Below are 27,279 nucleotides of genomic sequence, written 5' to 3' on the forward strand. Positions count from 1 at the left end.
CAACATCAAAATTTTAAGAAAGAAAAAAAAAAAAAAATTGTAACTCCCGACTTTGAGCCCCTTAGAAAGTAGTCCTACAGAGCCATTGGACCCAGAGTTTATCCCGGTTTCTATAGCATGAAACCATGTCAATTGCTTGCTATCCTTTAGATAGGATGTTTGTCCACCACAAAGTACTTTCCATCAGATCTAGCAGGAGGACAGGGGGGTTAAAAAAAAATAATCTCGCTTTCAGCCAGAATCAATCTCTGTCCCTTTGTGTGTGAAGCGAGTGCTCTACCAAATGAGCTATCGGGACCGTGTGAGTCCGTTAGAGGAAGAAAGATAATCACAAGTATTTTTTTTCCATATTGCCTCATTATCCTACAATACAACTCAAGGAGGGAATACTACATTATTATATAAATGCATTATAATAATAAGAAGTATAATTTGGACCCAGAATTAGTTTTAACCTATAATAAAGGACACACTATATTACAACATCTTATAAAAGATTTTTTTTTTTCTTCTTGCAAATGCATACAAAAATGGAATATTGCATGAAGACAGTTTTGAAAGATGGTGCACATGCGAAATCTAAAAAACAAATAAAATCTTGTCTTAAAGTTTGAAGAGTTTGTAAATCATATTGGCGAATTTCTTCTGTTTTGACACTCATCTTAAAAGTGATATTAAAATCATCATTTTGGATCATGTCATAAAAACAACAATTAACACTTTGTATCAAGAAAAACTGGCTATGTCAACTATCTCACAGAATTGCGACAAAAGAAAAAAAAGCAATGAAAATCGTTTCAGGAGCTGATACTCTCCTCTTTTTAATCAAAATGAGAGCATGAGCAAGTGAATAACTTCTGCTCTATTTGCAGGTCTGATAGCCTACATTGTTATTGTCTCATTGTTGTAATGGAAAAACTCTGAAACCAATGCAAAATAATGTCTATTACAACAATGTTAAAACAAGCCCCATAATTGCGTTCAGTTCAGGTATCGGACCTGCAAATATGTGCATGTAGGATCTATCCCTTTTGAAGTGCAAACCTACCCTTCATCCACTTCCTCTGCAAGTCTCTTGGAGTCTAACTTCCTGTAGTGAACGACATCAATGTGCGTCTTGTATACAGACTTGACATTCCTCTGTCTGGGGTTGACACGGAGTGGCACAGCTCTATAAATTCCAGTTACTGTGATCCTGTCTCCTGGTTGGACTTTATCCACAAGGTCATTGTGAGCATACAAGACAATTGTATGAGGAGTTTGACCTTGGGGCATGTCCTCTGAAACAAACAAAAAAAAAAGATCAGTATAGAAAGAACAAAATTGACGTCACACAGCTCTTTGTTTCTGTTTTCAAGACTACACAAGAACCTTTCCGAGAAATTATGAATTTAAATAGTCCTTCAGAACTATTAGGCCCATGGAGCCGGAGTTTATTCCGGTTTCTACAGTCGGACAATAGCAATTGGTAGCTGTCCTTTGGATAGGACACTAGTCTATAAAGTGCTTTTTGACAGACCAAATTGACCCAGCTACCCAATTACTGCTGGGTGGACAAGTCAGAAAAAAAAAAATCTCAACTGCACTCAGGATCGATTTTGGTCCCTTTGTGTGTGAAGCGGGTGCTCTACTAACTAAGCTACCAGGACCCCTATTATAAATGTAAAGTTTACAGACAATTTTGTGTTGTTACAATCAATTTGGTGGGCTGAAATGGTGAACATTTTAGCTAACCGCATATCAACAATAAATTAATTATGCTACTTACATTACAAGTGCTGCTGCTGTTACTACTACTACTACTACTACTACTACTACTACTACTACTACTACTACTACTACTACTACTACTACTACTAATAATAATAATAATAATAGTGGTAATACTAATAATAATAATAATAATAATAATAATAATAATAATAATAATAATAATAATAATAATAACAATAATAATAATAATAATAATAAGCAGTGTGTTTCTTGGACATAGAACAACGAAAAAATGACGAAACATCAAGTACAAGACAAAACTCTAAAAATATTTTTTAATTTTAAAAATTAAAAAAAATTTGACGTCTGCTCAGTGCTCAGGATTTAAAATCCTATAGATGCTGATTGATTGACCTAAATGAAATGAAATGGCTGAGTACAGCTGTATCGGGAATATGGTCACATGACATTTTTATATGGACAATGTGAAAGATGTGATTCAAATAAAAGTTCATAATGAAACTAAGAATGACCCATACACATCACAACAAGATTAAAAAAAAAAAATCTTGAGCATTTTAATAGCGCAATATCCACTTAATGAGCTCAAAGCGCTTTACAAGGAAATCCTGGTCAACAGCAACAAGTGACATGACGCTAATATTACAATTTTTTTGGACAACAATGTTAATGACCAGGTACTCATTTTACACCCGAGTACAGTGAGAGAATGTGAGTAAAGAGCCTTTTCCAAGGACTCAACTATGCACCGAGTAGGTTCAAACCCAGGATCTTCCGACCCAAAAAAGCGAGTGACATACAAGACCACATAGCCGCACATGCAGTGTCAAACCACACCCACCCACCTGGGGATTCTTGCAGCTTCACCATCTGTTTATCTGAAAATTGGGACCTGTTGTGAATCATGTGGTAGGAAAACTTGGTATTGCAATGAGTGCAAAGAGTTGGCTCTGCAATTCGACCTCTGTCAATCTCCACAGTGGTGGTGTTTTGGCAGACGTGACACTGGAAGAATGCCTCCCTCATTTCTGGTATGAGAGTTGACGACCTGATGACCATTCCATTGATGGTGATGAGTTGATCAATGTCTGAAACAGAAACAGGAATCACACGTTGGCATTAAAAGAAACAGCTCTAGAAAATCTCGTTATTCATAATCATCATCAATGTTAAGTGATATTCTGAGTCGCCATCAATTGCCCCAGGATTTTTTATGGGGGACATTTTTGGATCTTTTTGGCTAAATAGATTAGTTAAGAATTATAAAGAGACAAAAAAAAAAAAACCCACACACACACACACACAAATCAAAATCCCCAAAAACAATGAAAATGTATGCAGCAAGGTGGTTGTATATGCATGATCTTAGCTTTATGGGAGAATTCTGAAATTTTTTAACAGCACAATCCTGATTCACTGACATTATGAACTGGAAGTTTATTTTGTTTAAAGGGTTTTACAGCACTTGTGACAATTGAGGTCATTTAATCGCAAGGATAAATAAAGGGAGAAAATGGGATAGTAAAAATTCAAGATTTACAATTAAAAGTATACAAGAAAAGTAAGACAACGGGGAATGATATAAAATAGGGAACAGATGTAGATTCCAAGAACATACTATCATTGTGCTCAGTTTGGATAACCTAAAAATCTCATCTAGCAACAAGCACAGGATCCCAGTAAGAACACACTCAAATGCTTCCATTATACGTTCAAAACAACAAATATAACAATACATAGAGAGATGATTCCCAAGAAAAAAAAAAATCATCTATCAAAACTTTAACTATACATTTGACTGTTCCCTCCACGCCTCCACGCCAAGGACTCTGACTATGAAAAGGAAAAAAAACAAGTAATCTCAATCCAAGACAAAGACAAAAAGCAAGTTGTAAAACAGATATATCTATGAGTTTAGAAGACACAGTGACCTTCCTGCCCAATATGCAGACTTGAAATTGGAAAGATTCGTAGTTTTCAACGGTGATAACACATTAGGCATTATAACATATAAAAGTCACAAATTTGTGTTAAAATACATTAAATTAATGCCATAAACTCCTGTATACACAATACTAGCTCTGGCAATAAAACTTTGTTTTTAAGAAGTTAATTGAATTAAAGATCTTTATATAATCGACAATTAGGATCTGAAATTCGAAGTTCTACTAAATGTTTGTAGTAGTAGGAAGGTCTGTTATATGGGAGGTCAGGAATGAACTGGAAGCTCTGGATATTGAGTGCGGAAAAAGATATAGCTATCCAAATGGGTTTTCTTACCTTCTGGGTTGAGAGATCTCATATCTTTGGTTCTATCAGCATTGTAGGGCCGCACCTGAATTTGATGCTCCAAAGTTGCATCAGTGAAACGCTCAAAGAACATTTCATTGACGGCCATGTCAAATGTAGGAATCACCTCTTGTGGGTAATTTACCAACTGGCGATACAGGTCGGCATCAAAGTCTTGCAAATGTTTGCAGTTAACATTTAGGAATGGCTCACCAATGAGATTTATCTGTAAGAATGGCAATAATTAAGTTTCTGTACCTAACAAAACAAATTAAGCAGGAAAATCTGAATGCTTAATAGTTTAGTAATAGTGGTAAATCTATTTCTTTCAGCTTAGACTCAAAACACTTTAACAATAAGTTGGACAGTAAAAGTAGATGACATCACATATCATTCAATAAAAGGAATAAATTACATGACTCATGATACTGAAAAATAAATAAATAATGATAATAAATACAACTATTAATCTCGTCAATTGATGAACAAAACAATGGAGGGGGCATGGAAAAATGCTAGTCGAAAATTGGGATACTCGGTTGAATGGAGCTACATGTCGAATGAATATCATTGTATGCGAAACAAATTAAAATTAGTTGAAGAGCATTACTATATAATCCTTTAATAAAAGTTCGGCTGTATGACACTAGCCTTCCCATTGGAAAGTCCAGGGTTCGAGTCCCACTGTGTCTGACCGGTGCATAGTTGAGTCCTGGAAAAAAGCTCTTTGCTTACATTTTCTCACTGTGCTCAGGTGTAAAATGAGTACCTGACCTTTAACGGCATCGTCTCTGTCAGAAAAAAAATGGTAATATCACCTAACATTCTTCATGTCTCTATCTACATGTAAAATAATGTTGATGGCGAGGGACCCTTTGTAAAGCGCTTTGAGGACAATTAGTGGATATAGCACTAGATAAGTACTCAATTTTAAAACTGCAAACAATAAAATATTTGTAAACACTCAAAAGCTGAATACCTCATCAAGTCGTTGCAAGTAGTATGGCTGGTCAATATCCATGCCTTCAGATCTCTCATCAGCAGCTAAATCTCTGTCAACATAGCGAGACACAAAGCTACGGAATTTCTCCTTGCAGTGGCTGACAACCACATCAGTTCCCCAAATGACCAGCTGTGGTCCAGGGGGGTTTGCCTCACTCACGGCTTCACTTATATCACCAGTTTCCTGAAAAATAGTAAAAATGTAGATTTATTCTTTAAAAGTATAATGGGTTGTTTTCAAGTCTAAGTCTCTCTCTCTCTCTCTCTCATTGGGTTAAGTACCATCTACCGATGAGATAATTATGTTCATTGTAAATTCATTATAATCATAAAAATTTGCATACCGACGGAGGGTCAGATCCTCCAATGGCCACCTGCCTCAACCTTCTGTCACTTCTCACGTCTGGCCGGTGTCTGATAGGAGTTGCACCAGTTCCACTATGGGAGCTAGGAGTCCCATAAACCATGGGAGAGCTTAAGTCTATATCCATGCCTGGCGCTGAAACCAAAAGAAACAGTTTTACAACATTTGATCATCTTTTCTTTTTTTCAAAATTAATTATCCCATATCTAGGGGAAAAAAATAAAAATAAAAAGGAAAAAAAAAAAATGGAAAGGAAAAGAAAAAGGAAAAGAAATGAGAATGAGCGAACCAAAAAATCAATGAGAGAAAAGAGAAAGGAATATAGAGAAAAGAAAACAAAAGCAAAACTAAGAAGCTATCAAATTTTCACTTCTTTTATTACAAACAAATACTCTGCATTTTCTGGGGGAAAAAAATTCTGACTCATATCAAAGTCTCAAGCAAGTAGCTTAGCATTAATTGTAGGTCAAATAGAAAAATTGATTGGGAAACAAAATTCTCACCAATATCTTCTTACTGTTACAAAATTTAAACTTCAAAACAGAAAAATAAAGATAATTTTTGCCAGCACATTTTATGATTCTGGCACCAAAGCAGGACATGTTAACATTGAATAAAAATATAACACTGAAAAAGTTACCCAAGCTTTGGGTATAAAACCAAAAGCAGTTGTCATGTACATATGCATTAACAGAGCACACTTACTTCCCCTGGGGCTTGTTAGCAAAGAATCATCTGTCCCAGCAGCATGAATTGCTCCCAAAGGAGAAGAGTCAAGAGGTCCCAGATCTCCAGGAGAGGAAGCCTCTTTGCGTTTCTTTTGAGATGGTGGGGATGACAACTCACTGGTGTTATCATCTTGAGATTTCTTTCCTCTTCTTGTTGCTGAAATTTCAGGTCAAATATTTAGAAACTTTTTTCAATAGCTTACTAAAAAATAATCACTTTTCAGGTGTTGCTGACGACCACCAAGTAAAAAGAAATAAATACAAAATACATGTATCTATTAAAATGAAACACTTCTAAACTGTAAAAAAAATTCCCGTCAATGTTGCAACTTGCACTTTTCCATTTCAAAATGATGTCATTAGTCAGAAATGGACAATGTAGTTGCATATTTTGAACACTTTTATTTCATTTCTTGATCGGCTTTTTTTTTACTATGTCACTGATTTTGAAACAAAATCTTTTTTTAAATCAGCATATTCGAGAAATTTAGGTCAAAAAATTTCAAATTCTTGATTGTCATTCCCAAAATCTTTCAACAACAAAAAAATTATCTGAGAGCCCTATAAAAATAATACCAGCTTGCTACCATTTGAATTAAATATAAGCTTTTTGTAGATAAATTTTCATCTATCAATACTCGAATTAGAAACTCATCTACCCTAACGTCACATTGCAAGGTACTCACGGGTTCTTGTTGGGGTCGACTGAGCAGATCTGGTTGATCGTCTTGATGCTGTGGATTAAATGGAGAAGCTCAATCTTTAAAAACTATCGAGACACGAATAAGGGCTCAAGAGTTTTCAATTCTTAGAGTCATGTGGAATAATTTTTAATTCATACGCCTTTCAGAAGAATTTGACCAAATTGAAACCTGCCCTACAATCATTGCATGTGTGCTGAACTCCAAAGTTACATCGTACCAACTGAGGATCGAGGAATGAATTACGTATAGCTCATATCTTCCTTATATGTGCTTCTTTTCTTAAGTCAGAAGAATACCACTGAGTAAACCACAATGTTAATAGTACCAGCAAAATTCAAGGAGCTATCGCAAAAAAGTTTCCAGCCTATTTAAAAGAATATATTTTTTAACCTACTTGATTTTATTGAAATATAAAACATACCGAACAACAATAACATGTTTTAAACTTTAAATAGAAATAATATTAAAAACTTGTAGTCCTTTTCACAGGTTGTGTATAATTTAACTGAGCTGTAAGCTCAATCCTGCCAAGACATTCTTTTTCAAAATTGCAATTTTTACCATTAATCTGATAAAAGCATTTACATTCAATTTCACACTGTTATTTATTTCTTCGAGCTTCGAGCAGCACCGTCTACATTACCCAGTAATCTTCAAGGAAGGGAGGAATCATGTTGTTGAGGCATGTATTACATCACTGCCCACGTTCTATTTGTAAAAAGTTAAAAGAGTAAAATGATCCAAATAGAAATGAACCACCACTGAAATTCAAAGAACCATTAAGCGGACCAAACATCACCAAAAGTGAAATTGAACATGCCATGGAACGAATGAGGGATGGTAAAGCAACAGGCCCTGATGAAATATCTGTAGAGGTATTAAAAAGCCTAGGAGATCTAGCAATTGATGAACTTCACATATTATTCAACAATATATACAATACTGGGAAAATTCCAGAAGATCTCTGTAACTCTATTTTCATAGCAATACCAAAGAAAGCAGGTGCAGTCAGATGCGAAAATTTTAGAACTATAAGTTTAATAAGCCACATCAACAAAATACTGTTGCGTATAATTATCAACAGGCTAAGGAATAAGATTAACCCCGAAATCGCAGAAGAACAATATGGATTCCAACCTGACAGAGGGACAAGGAACGCAATATACCTTCTCCGTGTTTTAAGTGAAAGAGCTATACAGGTTCAGACCCCACTATACCTCTGTTTTGTCGACTACAAAAAAGCTTTTGATAGAGTACGCCACGAAGAAATACTAAAACAACTGCACTCCATTGGCGCTGATGAGAAAGACCTCAGACTCATGCAAACATTATACTACACCCAGCAGGCATCTATCAAAATCGGAAACTCTACAGGAAATTCCATTCCTATTAAGAAAGGAGTCCGTCAAGGGTGTGTTGCCTCACCAGATCTGTTTAATCTATACCAAGAAACAATCATGAGGGGCATAAATAATATGGAGGGAATAAAAGTGGGAGGTCACAACATAAATAATATAAGATACGCAGACGATACGGTACTCATTGCAACATCAGAAATCCAACTTCAAAAGATTGTTGACAAAGTGGTAGTAGATAGTGAAGCCAAGGGAATGGAAGTGAATATCACCAAAACGGAATGCATGGTAATACAGAAAAACCCCGAAAACAACAACACCTGCAATATAACGATTCACGGCGAGCAACTTACCAACGTAGAAAGTTTTAAATACCTAGGTTCAATAGTGACAACAGATGGAAGATGTAACCGAGACATACGAGCAAGAATAACTCAAGCCAAACAGGCCTTCATGGACCTGGGAAACATTTTGAAAAACAAACAGATGTCGTTCGGGATTAGATTCCGAGTCTTGAAGTGCTACGTGTGGCAGCAGCTTCTTATGGTTCACACTATTATGTTATGACGATCGACCCAATCAGCAAAGTCCGGTCCGCATTCGTGCACCGTCGCGAACCCGCCTGGTAGCATCGTCACAACACACCTTTCGACTAGATGCTCTGCCGTTTCGGGTTCTTGCCCACAGCGTGGACATAAAGGACAGGAAGTTAGACCCCACTGATGTAACGCACCGGCCGTTAGGCAGCTCCTCGACCGAAGCCGATTCGCAGCTACCCAGTGTCTCCTCTTACTGGTATCAAAGCCTGGCAACTTCTCACCAAGCTTAGAGGAGTGTAGGTCCCCGCCCCCACGAGGGATTGAATTCGTCCAAACCGACTTCCATCTCGTATGTGCAGCTCTGTCCGTAGTCAGGGATTCTGCGTACAAGGGTTGCCGGGACTTATTTCGGCTCGAAACGGGGCACCGTTCATTATGCGCGTGAGAGGGGTATCCCCATTCCCTCTCTCTTTGATCTTACTCAGCCAGTTTCCCGTAATGGTCTCCCTCCGGACATCGGGGGCTGGATCGCTGCCATCACCGGGCCCCATTCTCTAGGGGTTGTTGTTAGCGTTCCCGACACTATGTGCATCGACTTGCGAAGTTTTACATCCACCTTCTCAACGTTTCTGCTTCTACCCCACACTGGAGCGCAATACTCCGCGGTGGAATAGCATAGTGCCAGGGCGGATGTTCTCAGGAGCGCTTGGCTAGCGCCCCAAGTCGATCCCGCCAGCTTCCTCAGAAGACTATTCCGCTTCTCTATCTTCCGGGCAACCCCTTCGAGATGAACCCGATAGGTAAGGCTGCGATCCAACGTCACCCCTAAGTATTTTGGACGCGGCTCATATGGGAGTGGCTGGTCCCCGACTAGGACATTCAGTTTACGGGTGTGCCAACCACTGCATAAGTGAAATGCAGTGGCCACGGTTTTTGAAGTGTTCATCTTCAGGTACCACTTGTCAAAGTAGGATTTGAGTCTGGTGACGCCCTCGCTGAGTACGCTCTCGAGACGGGTCCACACTTTACTCTGAGTAACGAGTGCCCAGTCGTCTGCGTATCCCAGCCTCAGGGAGGAAGTGTTCGGCATATCGCCAATGTAAACGTTAAACAACATTGGCGCAAGTACCGACCCCTGAGGGACCCCATTCTTCAATTTTCTAACTTTGCTCGTGACGTCTCCCAGCGCGACGTGGAATTGCCTTTCCCCTAAGATCGAAGAGAACAACTTCAAGGTCTTTTTGCACCTTATGATTTTTGCAAGTTTGAGCATTAACCCATCGCACCAGACCGTATCGTACGCCGCTGATAGGTCTATAAACACAGCACCTGTTTGCTGTTTTCTCTCGAACCCGTGCTCAATATGCTCTGTAAGGGCAATGACCTGCTCCGTGGTGCACCTCCCTTCCCTGAAGCCTGCCTGCTCGGGTGGCAGGGCAGCGTCTAGGACCGGCCCCCATCGGTTTAATAGAACACGCTCCAACAATTTGTAAAGACAGCTCAGCAGCGATATGGGTCTGTAACTGTCTGCCTCCTTCGCCGGCTTCCCTGGCTTCAGGATGGCAACTATCTCTCGTGTACGTGTGGCCAATCTTGTTATACGGATGCGAAAGCTGGACTACAAATGCAGAAACACAAAAGAACATTGAAGCTTTTGAAATGTGGTGCTTGAGAAGGATGCAGAGAATATCGTATACTGCACACAAAACGAACGAAGAAGTGCTAAAACAAACATACCAACAAAGGAAACTAATGCCCTTAATAGTGGATCGACAACTATCCTTTTTCGGACACATAGTAAGGAAAGATAAGAATGAATACCTGGCAAGTTGTGGAAAAATACCTGGTAAACGCGCCCGGGGAGACAAAGAAAAACACTCATAGACCAACTGAGGGCTTCACCAGCCTAACAATCCAAGAGCTGTTTGAAAAGGCAAGAGACAGGGAGGAATGGAGAGAGATAATTCATGCAGTATCCGAAGCCTGGACCAGGCATGGAACCTAGAAGAAGAAAGAGTAAAAACTAAAGCCCGTCTATAAAGGGTTAATTTAATAAATTCACAATTTCAATTTCTGTCCTTTAATTTTAACCATACTCCCGTTATGGTTCTCCAGTTACTTACGTGTGGTTGCTGCTTCGCTCTCTGGGCTGGTTGCATCCGCCCCCTCCCTTGACCTCTTGCTCCTGCGGGGAGTTGATGGTGTTGATGGAGAAGACATCCTAAAATTGTCTGGTCTTAGGACAATGCTTTATAACTGGTGAAATCAGATAAAGAAGAAAAAATAATGAATGTTTAACTAACACTGCGGTACTCTGAGGAAAGACTTGTATCTAAAAAATTGAGAGAGACCCCCCCCCCCCCCCCTCCCTCCCTTTTTTTCATCTGGATGGGCAGGCCTCAATAACAATGTTTGCCATCACTTGCAATATCGAAATTGATGGGAAACACAGTAAGTAATTATGACGTCGGCCTGAGTCATAAACGACAACCAACTCATCAAATTGTTTTTTTTACTATTGAGTGATGGATCTCAGAAAAAGTTGCATAATCTTTTTGTTTATGGAAGGATTTTAATTATTTATGTCTTATTTTCTTCAGGAGGAATTACACTATCGTTTGGTGTTTATTTTTAAATCAATGCCAATTTAGTATATCTTTTGATCGTGGATAAAATAGGGTATAATTTAGTGTTGGATAATTAAAAAATGAGTGACGGCACGTGATTTAACATCTTAACTTTTTGATAAAATTAAATTCAGGGCAAACCTGTATACACCGCATTCATGAAGTTCGTTCCAGAAAAATCCTTACTCAAATCTTAGTGGCATTTTAGGCCAATCCCAATGGTGGTTACTAAACGGAATGAAACAGTTTCAGGTGTCACAAAGTCAAAGTCCATCAGTAAATAACAAAGGCAAATAGAAGACCATTTTTCGGCCTTTAAACGAACATAACTTTTCTTCTGCTTATCTGATTTTTACAATTTTGATATTAGAATCGTGTTGAAAAGCACTTTATAATGATATAGCTCAATCCAATTTAAATTTTTTACCAAAGTGTCTCTAAAAGATTAAGTAATAGTAATATTAATGTCAAAGGGCTCTCATAATTCAATAAAAGTAAAAGTGCTGTGAAACTTGTCCTCCCTAATAATAGGGAGTTTAATAGAAATTCTAAATGTACCTCACACACTTGAAACCAATGTCATGTGAAAGAGCTGGCAACACAGATTACAAAACAGTTTGAATTTTGTTTGTATCTTGATTAGAAATGTAGTTACGGCAGTTCAAAGTCTGAAATTTCAGACCGATTTTTACCCCAAAATTACCATTGCAAAGTTGTGACCGAAATCGCGTGATGTTAATAAAAAATGGTTAAAACAGTCAATATGGAGTTCTTATCATATATTGTATACCAAAATGTTCGTCTTATCGAGGACAATGCATTTACACTAATAAAGAGGAAGATAAACATTTCAAATTAACACATTATTACATAATATGACGCAAATGTTACATAATCAAAAACTCGGCTAGACGTAAGAAACAATTTGCTCTATCACGTTTGGATTTATCCCCAATATCTCACTGAAACAATTGAAAATAATCCCCTCTTCTAATTAATACATAGAGAATAAAAAAGGGTTTGAGAGTATTTAAATGAAAAGATATAAACATGTTGTGTAATGACATAATGAGTTTATATTTACCTATGGTAATTTAATTGTATATAAATAAAATGGTAGATTGAAAAAGTTCAAATAAATTGAAACAGATTCCCTATTATACCTAATTAGAAGGAAAATTCTGGCTTTTAATACTTTAAAAAATTCTGCTGAACCACTTTGGGTTTATTGCTATTACATCATTTGAACTGACAATTAATATAATTTTATCCCCCCACCCCCTCCCCCCTTCTCTCTCAATGTATGGGGTGGTCAAAACTAATAGAACTTCTTACCATAATAATCATTAAGGCTAAGGCCTTTAGAATATGGATACAAATGATAAACATATCTAAACATATGGGAAAGAAACTTGATGACTTGATGGCAAAGTAAAATAAAAAAAAATTAAAGTAATTGGTATTTTTAAAATATCGATATTATTAATATCGGATTTCACAAAGAGAAGAAATATACGAACTTTTAAAACAAAAACTATAAAATGCCTATAAATAAAGTTGGAAAGTATGTATTCAAAATAAAAACATAGCAAATAATAGTACTGAAAATATTATGGACTAAATTTAACATAATACATAACTAAATTTAAAATATCGATATGAATATCGATATCGTCCGGCAGCCATGATGAGAAGATAATGTAAACAAGGCATTTCGGCGCAGAGTTAAAAGGTGTCTGCGCATCGATATAGAGCCCTGAAATTTGGCATGAATAAAGTTTAGATGTTATTCTAAAAACAAGCGTTTAAATTTTAAAAACACACGCGGTAAATAAAAAAATATATGCATTTGAAAATTGCCAAATTTTAACTTCATATAACTTCTGGAATTATTAATGGATTTTTCCTTAATTGGCACCATTTAAAAGGAAATTGAATGACGAAAATAATGATATCAAAATATCTGCGATATTCCTCTTTACAACGAAGTTATGCATCTTTAATTGAACCCCCCAAAACGCGAACGGCAATTTTCGGTCACAACTTTCCTATGGGCGAGTTGGGTCAAAATTTGACTGCCACTGCTGCTGCTTACTAAACTGCCTACTAATAATAATAATATTCCAGACTTTCTACAAATACTTTTACAGTGAATATAATGCTTTTGTTGATCATAAACACTGGTTGTATGCCAAGCAGTGCTCATTTGTTGAGCTTTTGAGTTTGAGTTTAGTCATAGTCGACTGTTATTCCGATTCAAATTCAATTTACAAAGGACTACTAAATCAGAAACTACAACTACTATCACCGTTAACTCCGAGTCCCTGGCGGTATAACTCTAACCGGGTTAGGGAGTAGGTGGGACATCTTCCTCTTAGAGGTGCAGAAGACAGGACAAGCTCTTGGATAGAAGTGAAAGTAAGGCTTGGGACTTGAGAAAGGCAACCTTTCTAACTTTCTAGTCGATGACACTCTTACTCTTGACTGATGACTGATGTAAAACCATGCGCGGACAAGACTCAAGAGCTGAGGAAGGCAACTTTTCTAGGAGAAGGATACTCTAATGTAAAACCATGGGCTTTTGCATTGTGAGAAATTGTCTTCATTCTGTAACATAGCAAATCGAAACAAACCCCAAGTTTTGTGCTTTTGTCAATAAATTCAATTTTTTGCACCCGTCATCCCGACATAATACCGTTTAGAGACGGTGAGTCACATATATCTCAGCATAACAGGCTCGTGAGCTTAATAAGACAGGAAGGCTACTCGTCTCGGACTTGACTAGGAGTGAATCTTGGAACAATCATCCTGGATGATCCTAGACACTACGGCTACGGGATAGGGGCAGGGGTTTGGGCACTGGACATTGAGGTTTTACACTGGACCAACAATCCGGTCCGGTAAAAACACGCAAAGTTATAGAAACACCAATCTCTACTTACTTTGTGTTATTTTTCCAACGTTTATATTATTTTCAGATGGATCTAGTGTTATAGGTAATATAAACAAAAACAATTGATGCAGCTCTATGCAAACTCCTGATCTTGATTTCCCGCGGTATTGATGATCGAGGTCTGCTGAAAATGCCAGGTACACATGAAATTAACTGATTCATATATTATAATATTTTATTATTTGATTTTTCATATATCAAATCTCATAATGATTCTATTGACCAAATAACCATCTATATAATGTCATATTATTATCATGATTTACTTTTTTCTGATTATTGATTGAATGCATCAATTGAAATAGATTATATTATTGTTAGTGTTAGGTATGTTATGCACACACGTATTTCTCGCATAAATAAATACAAGCCCTTTAATACTCCTTTTTTCCAAATATATGATCAAAATAATGTAAAATTTCTTTCAATCATCAAGAAAATTCAGTACACTCCAACAACCTACAGATGAAAAATAATACGGTTGAATTAAAACGCCAACTTGGCAATTACGGGTCACAAGAAGCCGCGCGAAACCATATTAAAAAGTAAGAGTAAGTAGTTACATTAGCAACGAGACAAACGTTTAGAGAGAGAGAGAGAGAGAGAGAGAGAGAGAGAGAGAGAGAGAGAGAGAGAGAGAGATTCTGTTTCTCCGTCAAGGGATTAATAGCATTCATCCATTCGGCCGTATCCGACGTGTACTTATTTGCAGGTCTGATAACCCAATTCTTTTCAGGCTCATTGTTGTAATGAAAATCTTTAAAAAATGACGCAAAATATACAATAATAATAATAATAATAATGATAATAATAATAATAATAATAATAATAATAATAATAATAATAATAATAATAATAATAATAATAATAATAATAATAATAATAATAATAGATCTTTATTGTCCATAAATATGGCAATTTGTCATTTAGTTACACTTGTTATAATGTTATATGATAACTATAAAATTGAACAGATATTTCACTCCTACTTATTCCCTCTCTCTCCTCCTCTCTCTCTCTCTCTCTCTCTCTCTCTCTCTCTCTCTCTCTCTCTCTCTCTCTCTCTCTCTCTCTCTCTCGTTCATTACAACCATGTTAAACTAGGCCATTAAGTGGATTCGGATGTCTGACCTGCATTAAATATGTGCACGTCGCCCGTAGCCTTCGTAAACTCATAGCCTGATGCTACGGAAGGGCATGCCATTATTCACGACAGTTACACGCTACAGCTTGATATGTATAGATAGAATGCGCTTGGCCAAGGAGTTCACAACATTGCCATCCGGAAGTATAACGGACCAACACACAAACTCTGTGTAACCATCTACTTTTATAGTCTTGTTAATACAGTTTAGTGAGAACAACTCACAAACGCGGATGGCAAAAACAATAACAGAGGCCTGAGTGACGTCATCTGCATACTATCTATAGCCTATCATGTATCATCAATGATATTTACTCAGCTCTTTATTGTCTGTGGACCACCAGTCTGGCGATTATCGTCCATTTCAAGTCCCGTGCCCGCGGAATATCGCAAATTCCTCCAAAGTTACGAAATGTGGTGCTGTGATTTTTTAATTATATTTTGTTTTGTTTTGTTTTGTTTCTGTTTTTTGTTTTTTGTTTTTTTTTTTTTTTGTTTTGTTTTTTTTTTTTGTTTTTTTTTTTTGTTTGTTTTGTGTTTTTTTTTTTTTTTTTTTTTTTTTTTTTTTTTTTTTTTTTTGTTTTTTTCATTTTTTTTTTTCATTAGGGCTTATATTTAAGTGACATTACGAATTTTGAATACTGATAGTGATAGACCAAACCGTTTTTTCACAATGGCGAATCCCTTTGATCTTTTCATCGTTTGCAATAAAATATAACTCAAACTTTAAAATACTTACAGAAATGGTGTATTGATTCTCTTTCTCGTGGGGAAAATAGTCACAACAAAGCGCTTTGCAAATAATTTTGGACTGTTTCAAATAGTGTAAAATAGTTATATAGTACTTAACAGGGCTTGAAAAAAAGCTCACAGCGTTTATATTTTATCTCTTCCCTGATGGACATGTAATATATATATCTTGTTTTGTTTTGTTTTGTTTTTTTGACAATGACATTGATGAAAAAAAAAGAGGGGGGGGGGGGTCTCGGAATTTTTACACCCGTCTTCAATAGGGCGAGGAGAAATGCCTTTCACAAAGACATAATCCGCGACCACCTGTTGAGCAAGACAACTTATAGATAGTATGCAGATGACGTCACTCAGGCCTTTGTTATTGTTTTTGCCATCCGCGTTTGTGAGTTGTTCTCACTAAACTGTATTAACCAGACTATAAAAGTTCATGGTTACACAGAGTTTGTGTGTTGGTCCGTTATACTTCCGGATGGCAATGTTGTGAACTCCTTGGCCAAGCGCATTCTATCTATAGATAGTATGCAGATGACGTCACTTAGGCCTTTGTTATTGTTTTTGCCATCCGCGTTTGTGAGTTGTTCTCACTAAACTGTATTAATCAGACTATAAAAGTTCATGGTTACACAGAGTTTGTGTGTTGGTCCGTTATACTTCCGGATGGCAATGTTGTGAACTCCTTGGCCAAGAGCATTCTATCTATAAAGACTATAGATAGTATGCGCTTGGCTAAGAAACTCACAACATTGCCATCCGGAAGTATAACAGACCAACACACAAAATTCTGTGTAAACATGAACTTGAACTTTTATAGCCTGGTTAATACAGTTTAGTGAGAATTAATCATAAATGTTGATGGCAAAAAACAACAACAAAGGCCCGAGTGACGTCCACTTTATACTATCTATAGGAACGTGACAGACAATGGACGTTTCGGGTACAAACCCTTCGTCAGCACAGCACTACACAAATTAACGTGGAAAACAAATAAAATAAAATGAAATAAAATAAAATGCAAAATGACTTGTATCGTCTTTACTCATAATTTGTGTTCCACGTTAATGTGTGTATTGTTGTGCTGACGAAGGGTTTGTACCCGAATCGTCCATTGTCTGTATCGTTCCAACACGTGTACACGAAGCCTCTCCATTTTCACTCTTTCGTTGGTTAGTATTTTCGGGATCACAGGCTTCAGGCACCCCCTACAGTTTTCTACGTGTACACGAAAGAAACCCGGAGGATGAGCGGTAAGTGAGAGGCTCACAGAATTTGTGCTTACAACTCATACATAATAAGGAAGCTATTAGAGACAAAAAGTAGTACGTTTGTAAACCGACTTGCCGCTTCGTCTGAGAAATGCCACGAGTACAGTAAATGGCCACCACAGATGATGACTACCCACGCTACTGCATGCAAAGCTGCCAAGCTGGTAGTCTGAAAATCCGTTGTTATCAGATCAAAAATAGTGTTTCTTAAATTTAACCTTTTTACTTTCAAATTTGAGTTCAGTTGGTTAATATAACTTATCAAAGCCATGTTTGTCGAGCCACCTAATAATATAATAATATTGTTCATTCGTACAATATATTATATCTGTATAGATAGTATGCACTTGGCTAAGAAGCTCATAACATTGCCATCCGGAGGTATAACGGACCAACACACAAAACTGTGTGTATCCATGAACGTTTATAGTCGGGTTAATACAGTTCAGTGAGCATTACTCATAAACGTGGATGGCAAAAAACAATAACAAAGACCCGAGTGACGTCATCTTCGAACTATCTATAACGCTCCAACTCGAGGCGCAGATTGAGAAGAGAGGAAAAACATGTTTAAACTTTCCAATTCATCATGAACAAATTTGTTCCATTTTTCATTCATATGAACTCAAGAGAGTTGATAGCTCTATTCGTAAAATTATTAGGTCAAAGAAGCATGCATATGGTGTGTTTTAATGTGTTTTTTAAAAAATGTCACTTTAGACGAAAATATCTTACTTCTTAAATTTAATGGAAGTAAATTCCAGAAATGTGGGGGGTGCATAACTTTTCTTTACAATAAGTTATACTTAACTAAAGATGCCTGTATGGAATTTGTCATTAGAGCCCCGCCAAAAAAACATAAATAGATAAATAAATAAGTAAATAAATAAGGAAATTAATTAATTAATTAATTAATTAATTAATTAATAATAATAATAATAATAATAATAATAATAATAATAATAATAATAATAATAATAATAATAATAATAATAATAATAATTTTTACGGGTTTTTTTTCGTTTTCGTTGGCATGTCTGTGTGTACGTGGATCTATGTAGTAATATGAACTTTGAGGGAAAAGTTCTCTTCTATCCAGTCAGCGTTCCTCTCTTTGTCTCTACTAGCCTAGCATTATCACTGGTAACGAATGCGCCGTGGAATTATATTATAGACTAGCAGTAGTAGGCAATACGTGTGTGATAGAATGAGAGTAAATTATTGAGTGCTTTAAAATAAGATAAAGAAGAGTTAGTCTGAGTTGTGTTGCAAAGTTTTATATAAATAAGATATCCGTTGTTAAAGTTAGGAAAAGATCGTCTAAAGTGAACAGCTCCAAAAATGAAATCGTCAATGTTGACCACAGTTTTGTGTTTCTTGTTCGGATTCATCGCTGGTGATGACGGGTTCAATAGGGTGAGAGTAACAAAAATAAAGTTCCCCAAAAAATAAATATGTATTTAAAAATGATGATGATGATGGTTATATTTGAATAATAATCCTATTGGCATTCGTCTTTGGATCGCTATGTCTCTGAGCGGTGCAAAGTTGAGTCTCGGAAAAGGCCTTTTTCTCGCATTTTCTCACTGTACTCAGGTGTAAAATCAGAACTTGTAGGGCCTACATTATTTTACAGGGCATTGTACGATTGTTTTTTTTTTTTTTTACATGTGTGTGGGCCTTTGTGTGTTTGTGTGTGTGTGTGTGTGTGTGTGTGTGCGTGTGTGAGTGTATGTATATATATATATATATATATATATATATATATATGTGTGTGTGTGTGTGTGTGTGTGTGTGTGTGTGTGGGTGAGGGGGGGGGGGTTGTGCGTTTGAATTAATCGTAAAGCGCTTCAGAGCACTTTTAAGGGGATGCTTAGGCGCTATAGAAATACATTATTATTAGACCCTTATTATTATTATTATTATTATTATTATTATTATTATTATTATTATTATTATTATTATTATTATTATTGTTATTCATGTTTCGGCCCACATATTTTTTATGTTGCTGTTGGCTTAGTACCCCTTCTAAGGCGCTTGAGTAAGTTTAGTAGATATGACGCTATATAGAATCTTAAGTTTTCTTTGTCAGTTTTATATAGATATTACGGTTGTCTCAGGAGTATTTGAAGGCAATTCTCTCCTCCCTTTGGATAAAGGATATTCTAGTCTTGAAGATTTGGAAACTTTAAAACGTATTTTTCATGGCCACTTGAAAAACGAAAATTTAAAAAAAAAAAAAAACTTAAAAAAAAAAAAACACAACTCCCTCCTCCCCACCACACCCCCCCCCCCCCCCCCCCCCCAAATGTAAAAACAAAACAAAACAAACAAACCCCAAACAAAACAAAAAAAAAATAAAAACGAACCAAAAAAAAAGTCCAAAAAAACCCCCAACAAAATAATAAAAAGAACCCCCCCCCCCCCCCCTTCAAAAAACAAAAAAAAAAAAAAAAAACCAAAAAAAATCAACCAAACAAACTACAACAACAAAAAATAACAATAAAAACAAACAAACAACCAAAGAAACAAACAAAAACAACACACAATAAAATCATCCACATCTTTATGCTTCTTCACATTATATCGTGACAAACTGACGTATACTAAGTTTCAGGATTGGTAACCCAAATTGTTTTGGGCTCATTGTTGTAATGAAAATACTCTCAAACCAAATATTGTCCATTACAACAATGTTAAATGAAGCCCATTATTGAGTTCGGTTATCAGGCCTGCAAATATGTACACGTCGTGACAAAGACCGGGTGGAGTCTACATCTACAATAGAATGTGTGGATATATAAATGAATGAATGAATTAATGAATGAACAGGGCCACATACATTTTTGAAAGAAATGGTTTTTAATTCCTATTAATTTTGTCTCATCTATCGTCTGTGTTCAGTGTTCATAAAGGGGGAAAGCCCGATGAAAGGGAATCCCGAATGCAATTATGGGCTTCATTTAGCATTGTTGTTGTAATCGTTGGCCTAAAGTCAAGTTTTTAATTTAAATACTCCAAAATATTTTTAAGTTCACACTTTTCACCCTTCATTTGTAATAATATTAATACAATTTAAAAATACAATTTTATTCCAGCCAAAAGTTACCAACAAAGTGACCTTTGACATCACGATTGGAGGTCAACCAATCGGGTCCATTGTCATAGGGGTTTTTGGTGACATCACTCCAAAGACAGTCAAGAATTTCGTCGAGTTGGCATCTGGTGAAAATGGCTATGGGTACGAAGGCAGCAAGTTTCATCGTGTCATCAAAGATTTTATGATTCAAGGTGGGACTTACAATAAACTTTAAGTTTAATTCTTTAACTTTGTGTATAGATTTGGCTTATTCATTTATTTTCTTATTTGTTAAGTAATTAATCAATTTATTTGCGGGTTAGGGTGGTGGTGGGGTGATCACGGTTCCTCCAAAACTCATTATTATTATTATTATTATTATTATTATATATTATTATTATTATTATTATTATTATTATTATTATTATTATTATTATTATTATTATTATTTTATCATCATCATCATCACTCATCATCATCATCTCATCATCATCTCATCATCATCATCATTATTATTATTATTATTATCATCATATATCATCATTTATCATCATCATCATATCATCATCATCATCATCATCATCATCATTCATCATCATCATATCTTATCGTGTTGTCGTCATTATTATTTGATGATGATGATGATCATCATTATTATTATTACAGTATTACCATTATTATTATTATTATTATTATTATTATTATTATTATCATCATCAATATTGTTGTTATTGGTATTATTATTATGTTATCCTTTTTAAGGAGGTGATTACGACCAAAAAGACGGATCAGGGTTCAAGAGTATCTACGGTGGATACTTCGATGATGAAAACTTTACTCTTCAGCACTATGGACCAGGGTGGCTGAGCATGGCCAATGCAGGTAGGTGGCTAGTGAGCTTTTGTCTACTTAATGTAAATACAGTCGTAAATATGTGACCCCTCGTCTCGAAACGGTATTATGTCGGAATGAATTGGACCCCGAAAAGTGACTTTAGAATTACATTGATAGTAAATACCAATTTTTTTAGCTTTTGCATTGTGAGAAATTGTCTTCATTCTGTAACATAGCAAATCGAAACAAACCCCAAGTTTCATGTTTTTGTCAATAAATTCAATTTTTTTTTCACCCAAGTCATCCCGACATATATGTCAGCATAACTAATAGTGACAACATAATGGGATAAAATTGTATGAAAAGAGCATGAACAATAACAGTCACAATCATCAAAAAAAAAAACAAAAAAAACCCAACCCCCCCCCCCCCCCCCCCAAAAAAAAAAAATTCCCGTTATTCATCCCAAAGGGGAAATTTGTCTTTAGGGTCTATTCCAAGGGAAGACTGGAATAATCCAGGCGTCAGCCGCAGTGCAGCGCCGCAAAATGAGCTAGGGCGAGGTGACTTGCTCAAGGCCAAACAACGAGGCGGGTAGTTGAACTCGGTACCTTTTGGGTACGAAGCAAAGATCGTACCGCCGAGCGACGCTGCCCCCCTAAGGCAGCGGCTGCCGAAACACCAACAACAATAAAAGGATTAATAGGAACATAAACAAAAATTACATTGATAACAGGGGCCCCGATATCTCAGTTGGTAGAGCTTTTCGTTTCACACGCAAAGGGACCACGATCGATTCTGGGTGAAGTCGAGATTTTTTCCCCGACCACCCAGCAGTGATTTGGGTAGCTGATTCTGTTAAATCTGGTAGAAAGTACTTTGCCAAAGACTAGCGTCCCACCAGTGATGGTGTGGCGTTTAATAAGCACCTTATGGTTGAGTAAGTAACATTTCATTGTCAGTCCTCCAAACGACTGGTTACATAATACTTCCAAGGATTTTAGAACTGGAAAAGCAGAGTTTGTGACGTCACAATTTTTCTTCCCTACTGCATGAGATTGTTAACTCGATTTCTATCTGGATGTGACTTACCACGTTTTGAAATCCACCCTCTCTATTATTCTTATTCATTTCAGGTAAAAATACAAATGGCTGCCAGTTCTTCATCACTTTGACTGACACCCCTTGGCTGGACGGACGCCATGTTGTCTTCGGGAAAGTTCTTCGTGGTATGGATTTGGTCAGAAAGATTAGTGTGACGGAGACCAATGATTTGGACGCACCACTGTCCGATGTGGTCATTGTCAAGTCATCGTCTGAACCCGTCACAGAGGAGCTCTATGTAGATGTGGAGTGACCAGTTGCCGCCGTTACTATGACAGCCACAGTCATCAAGACGCATCAACATCAATCCTAAATTTTGACCTACTTTATCTATCTGGTATTATGTTGGTTTGAAGGAAGTAGATGAAGAAAATGGAGAGATTTAGGAAGCTGTAATATTTATTATTAACCAGTTAAGTGCCGTATTCTGGTTAGACAAGTATTTTGAAATTTGGCTAGAAAACTCATCAAACAAATATCGATCGATTTAAATGACCCTCATCTTGGCAAAACCTTTCAAATCTAGGTACTTGCGAGGTCTTCCTTAAAGTCCCAGGTTTGAGAGTTTTTGCCAAGATAGGGGACATGTAAATCGTTAATATTTGAAGGATGAATTTTCTGGCCAAATTTTTAAATACAAGTATTTCCAGAGCTCGACAGCTAACCGGTAAGGTCTACAAAGCAAATCTCTTCTTCTCAATATAGGCATTTATTTTTTTCTCAAATTTTATCCATTAATTTCATGCATCAAGACTACACTAGAATTATCTCAATCTGGCGAATTCTTGTTCATGACTTACGTTTCCAGCTCATGTTTTTTTCTTCAGGAAATCGGAAATAACATCCAAAAAATACACACACCTAAAAGAGCGCCAAGTACATAAAGGGACATAATTACATTAATACAGACAAGTTGCAATGATTATTTCCCTGAATTTACTACGTAAACTTTTTTTTTTTTTTTTTTTGGACGAGCAAAAGTAATCTGAATAAGAAAGATGACTGTATAAAAATGGGACGATTTTTGGAGTGCAAAGAAAGGGTTAACTAAGCTCAATTTTTCTCCCCTAAGTTTCATCCTGCCATCATATCAGATTTGACAACAGAATAGGATGAGAGACGCTGGTGACTTTTTGTGAAATCAATTCTAAGAACAATTGAAAACGTTTACATATTGAGTTTTTAAGAAGATATATATTTGTTTCGGTCACACATCGTTTTACTTCATGAATATGTGATTTTTTTCTGAATAATGATAATCAAGCTGGCACTTTTTAGAGACCTTGTGACCTTTCTTTGCAATCAAGACCAATCAATGCTTATTAAACGCCACCCCATCTAATGGCGTGGCTATATTGGTTGATTTGGTGCCTGGCACCGAATCCATCTTTTAAAAATGGATTACAGCATTTAAAAAAAAAAGTGAAACTGAGAAATAGTATATACCGCCTCTTACTTAATTGAGTAAGTCTTTTTTGTATATTTTTTTCTCTCTTTTGTATTTACAAATATAGCATGATTTATATCATTCTCTTCTGATTCTGGCACCACCTAATAATGTAAGCATGCCACGCCACTGACCCCATCACTGAATTACTAGATAAAGCATAGGCCAGTGAATTTTCCACTCTCTGATTCAATCTAATTTTTTCATCCTTCAGTGGAGAAGACGTAAAGAGTAAAATACGGAACTCCATATAAAGCATTTACATAGATAGGAAGGATAAATTGTATTTTAAAAATGGTTTTGACCTGCGAAAAGGATGCCTTTGACTTTGTCTGTATCATAATTACAAATTACAAATTTATTCAATTCAAAACAGAGTGTTGAGAAGACAGAAAATCGTGAATAATTTTAGCAAATATGATACATTTTTTTACAAAGAGGCTAAAAAAATGACCCATGGCAAAATAAGTTTGGGTAGAATAAATTTCTCTTCTTGACATATAATTAGAATTTAAAAAAAATAAATTTTGTCGAGTTATAATACATTACATAATAACATGATATTATTAATTTGTTTCTTGGAATTTTAAAAATACATTTTGCCTCTATCTCTACTTCATGACCGCTTTATGACAGTTGAAAATCTACATACAATGTGTCGCTATTTTTCTTTCTTTCTTTTTTTCACCTAGATATGATCAAAAAAAATAAGATGATTGATTCTCAGTTCGACTTTCAGTCATTTAAAATCTTAGCCATTTAAATTCATATATTTTGGCATTCCATTGTGTGCTTTTATATATACATTTAAATTGTCTGTGATTTACTTTTGAATTGTTGTTGTTGACTGTTTGTGCAATTCTTTTTATTATGGTGCTATAAATTTTTAATAATAATAATATTATTTGTTTAATTTTTAAATCACTAGCAAATTATTGACTTTGTAAGAAAAGGTAAAGAAAAAAATTAACGCAACACCAAATTCAAACAACCTGGCCGAAAGAGCCGTCAATGAAATCTGATCAGAGATGCCAAATGTCCGGTTTTCCCAGTATTTTTTCACACCTCAGTTCACACCTAAAAGCGTTTCTTCTCAAGGAAGATAAAGCTACTGGCGGTCCGTCTTTGCAAGACAGAAGCAATAGGGAATGAGATTAGCGGAAGAGTAGCGTCCCTTGATTGGACGTCACCCATAGTCTGTGACGTCACCGGCGGAAAAGTTATTAGAGAGAGAGAACGTCATGGACGAGAGACGCACGCGCACAACCAACATGACGTTCTCTCTCTAATAACTTTTACAGACTATCGGTGACGTCCAATCAAGGGACGCTACTCTTCCGCTAATCTCATTCCCTATATTATTGGTGCAGCAAAGGCACCATACACTTACAAAGAAAAAGGAGAGTTAGAAAAAAAAAGAGAGAGAATTTTTGTGTTCATTTTAGGTGAGATTGAGATGTGACGCTTCCACTCGTTTTCAGATTTTCTTTCAAAAATCATTTGGCATCCCTGACAAATCAAATGAAAACCAGAGCTGCCAAATTGGACGAATTCTCAAAAGAATTCAATGGAATTTTGTACAAGCCAAGCAAGCCTTTCAAATTCAGGTCATTCATTTTTAATTTCCAATGGCTTATTAACATTAAAATTCTCTAACTCTTAGATCTAACTCTTTAAAAAAAAACAAACAATTTTTTTCTTTGGTGTTCAAAATTTGTTGATAACTCGTGAGAATTAAAAACTGAACGATCTACTATCTGCTTGAAATCTTCAAATAATTGCATTTGAAAAATTCTAAACAAAAATGAATATAACAGCTTCAAAAAAGAACGAAATACCAAACGCGGGACAATTCGCACTCAAAACCCTTCTTCAGTATTGTATTTATGAATATTTTCATTGTTTTTTTTTGTTGTTGTTGGTATATTCATTTTTGTTTATTACTTTTTATAGTCCACAGCTTCTAGCAGCAAAATATCATTAGAAACATTCTGGAGTTTTTAACATTGAACTTGATGTTGTGTTAATATTTGAGGAGGGCATATCGGTGATCAGCCATATCTTCTATCATCAATGATGATATTTTGTGTCGGATGTTTTGAATGATTTTTTAAAAAAAAATCTTATATTTTATATCTCATTTTATAATGCCAATCATTTTATTTTTTTCTGTAAAATAGAATATTTTATAAATTTGGTTATATTTCAAAATAAAAATTAAAAATCACTGAAAGATGATATTAATCAATATTAATCGTAATATTTACTTGGTACTTTATAACTCAAATTTTGAACTAACGGGGGTCCAGAGACTCAGTTGGTAAAGCACTCACTTCAAACTTGAGCTTTAATATAGAGCAATATCCATTAAATATGTTCAAGCGCTTTACAAGGGGTCAACAGCAACACTTAACATAAAAGATGAGACATGAAGCCTGTTAGGCGATAGTACAATTTTTTTTCTGACAGAGGCAACGCTGTTAGCAGCCAGGTACTCATTTTACACCCGAGTACTGTGAGAGAATGTAAGTAAAGAGGACTCAATAATGCATTGCTCAGAGTAGGGCTTGAACCTGAACCAACCAAGAACCTTCCACTCCGAAGGCGAGTGGCATACCACTAAAAAAAAAAAAAATTAAATTAGAGCTTTTCTATAGCGCAATATCCACTAAATGTGCTCAGAACGCTTAACACGGGATCTCTGACTAACAGCAACACGTAACATGTAAAACGAGACAGGACACCTATTAATATTAGGCGATGTTACATTTTTTCAGACAGAGACAACGCTGTTGATGGCCATGTACTCATTTTACACCTGTGTACGGAATGTGAGTAAAGAGTCTTTTTCAAGGACTCAACTATGTGCTGAGTGAGACTCGAACCCAGGACCTTCCAATCCGTAGGCGAGTGTCATACCACTAGATCACATAGCCTCACAACTTCATAAACAAAAAGACTGATATTGATCCCAACTGCAGTTGAGATATATTTTTCTGATTCACCCTGTCCTGCCAGTATTGGGTAATTGGGTCTGTTTTGATCTGTTGGAAAGTACTTTTGGATAAAGCATCATTCTGTTCAATTCCTATTGTCTGTTTGACATGAGACGGGCACTGGGATCGACTCCATTCTGGGTGGGGTCTTTTGACTTCTGGCAGAAGCAGGGGAGGTCACTCCTCTTATCCCTTGTACAATAACCTTTTTTTCAAGTTTCTTCCATGGAAACACTCAAATTTATAGTAGTAGTATTAGTACAGTTGGTAGAGTACTTGCTTCACGTGCAAATGAACTGATATCGATCCCTGATGCAGTTGAGATTATTTATTTCTGATCCCCCTGTCTACCCAGCAGGGAA

General features: G+C 36.1%; 2 protein-coding genes across 2 annotated transcripts in view; one reads left to right on the plus strand and one right to left on the minus strand.

Moving 5' to 3' along the window:
* LOC144977464 (DNA replication licensing factor mcm4-A-like) overlaps nucleotides 1–14,427 on the minus strand; it is a 30,387-nt gene extending 15,960 nt beyond the window's left edge. Inside the window, exons 1-9 of the mRNA XM_078922712.1 lie at nucleotides 14,285–14,427; nucleotides 10,839–10,971; nucleotides 6,804–6,851; nucleotides 6,095–6,274; nucleotides 5,370–5,524; nucleotides 5,003–5,209; nucleotides 4,015–4,249; nucleotides 2,580–2,822; nucleotides 1,049–1,280 (exon numbers count right to left, since the gene is read on the minus strand). Of these exons, the coding sequence (XP_078778838.1) occupies nucleotides 1,049–1,280; nucleotides 2,580–2,822; nucleotides 4,015–4,249; nucleotides 5,003–5,209; nucleotides 5,370–5,524; nucleotides 6,095–6,274; nucleotides 6,804–6,851; nucleotides 10,839–10,935 (1,397 nt within the window). The 5' untranslated portion in view covers nucleotides 10,936–10,971; nucleotides 14,285–14,427. The remainder of the gene's footprint in view (nucleotides 1–1,048; nucleotides 1,281–2,579; nucleotides 2,823–4,014; nucleotides 4,250–5,002; nucleotides 5,210–5,369; nucleotides 5,525–6,094; nucleotides 6,275–6,803; nucleotides 6,852–10,838; nucleotides 10,972–14,284) is intronic.
* A 4,136-nt stretch (nucleotides 14,428–18,563) lies between these two features.
* Nucleotides 18,564–24,887, plus strand: LOC144977465 (peptidyl-prolyl cis-trans isomerase 6-like). Its single transcript, XM_078922713.1, has 4 exons — nucleotides 18,564–18,870; nucleotides 20,556–20,748; nucleotides 21,299–21,418; nucleotides 22,507–24,887. Exons 1-4 carry the CDS (start codon nucleotides 18,796–18,798, stop codon nucleotides 22,725–22,727), a joined length of 609 nt encoding a protein of 202 aa, XP_078778839.1. The 5' UTR covers nucleotides 18,564–18,795; the 3' UTR covers nucleotides 22,728–24,887.
* The last annotated feature ends 2,392 nt before the right edge of the window (nucleotides 24,888–27,279 follow it).

The sequence above is a fragment of the Berghia stephanieae genome, chromosome 7 (assembly GCF_034508935.2).
Source record: "Berghia stephanieae isolate SIO BIC M18660-M18661 chromosome 7, UCSD_Bste_1.3, whole genome shotgun sequence".
NCBI classification, from domain to species: domain Eukaryota; kingdom Metazoa; phylum Mollusca; class Gastropoda; order Nudibranchia; family Aeolidiidae; genus Berghia; species Berghia stephanieae.

What these genes read in the sequence shown, in the direction of transcription:
- LOC144977465 (XM_078922713.1), top strand. Translation starts at nt 18,796, where the DNA reads ATGAAATCGTCAATGTTGACCACAGTTTTGTGTTTCTTGTTCGGATTC. An exon ending in GTGATGACGGGTTCAATAGG is followed by an intron (nt 18,871 to 20,555) that starts GTGAGAGTAACA and finishes ATTTTATTCCAG; the next exon opens with CCAAAAGTTACCAACAAAGT. An exon ending in GCTGAGCATGGCCAATGCAG is followed by an intron (nt 21,419 to 22,506) that starts GTAGGTGGCTAG and finishes TATTCATTTCAG; the next exon opens with GTAAAAATACAAATGGCTGC.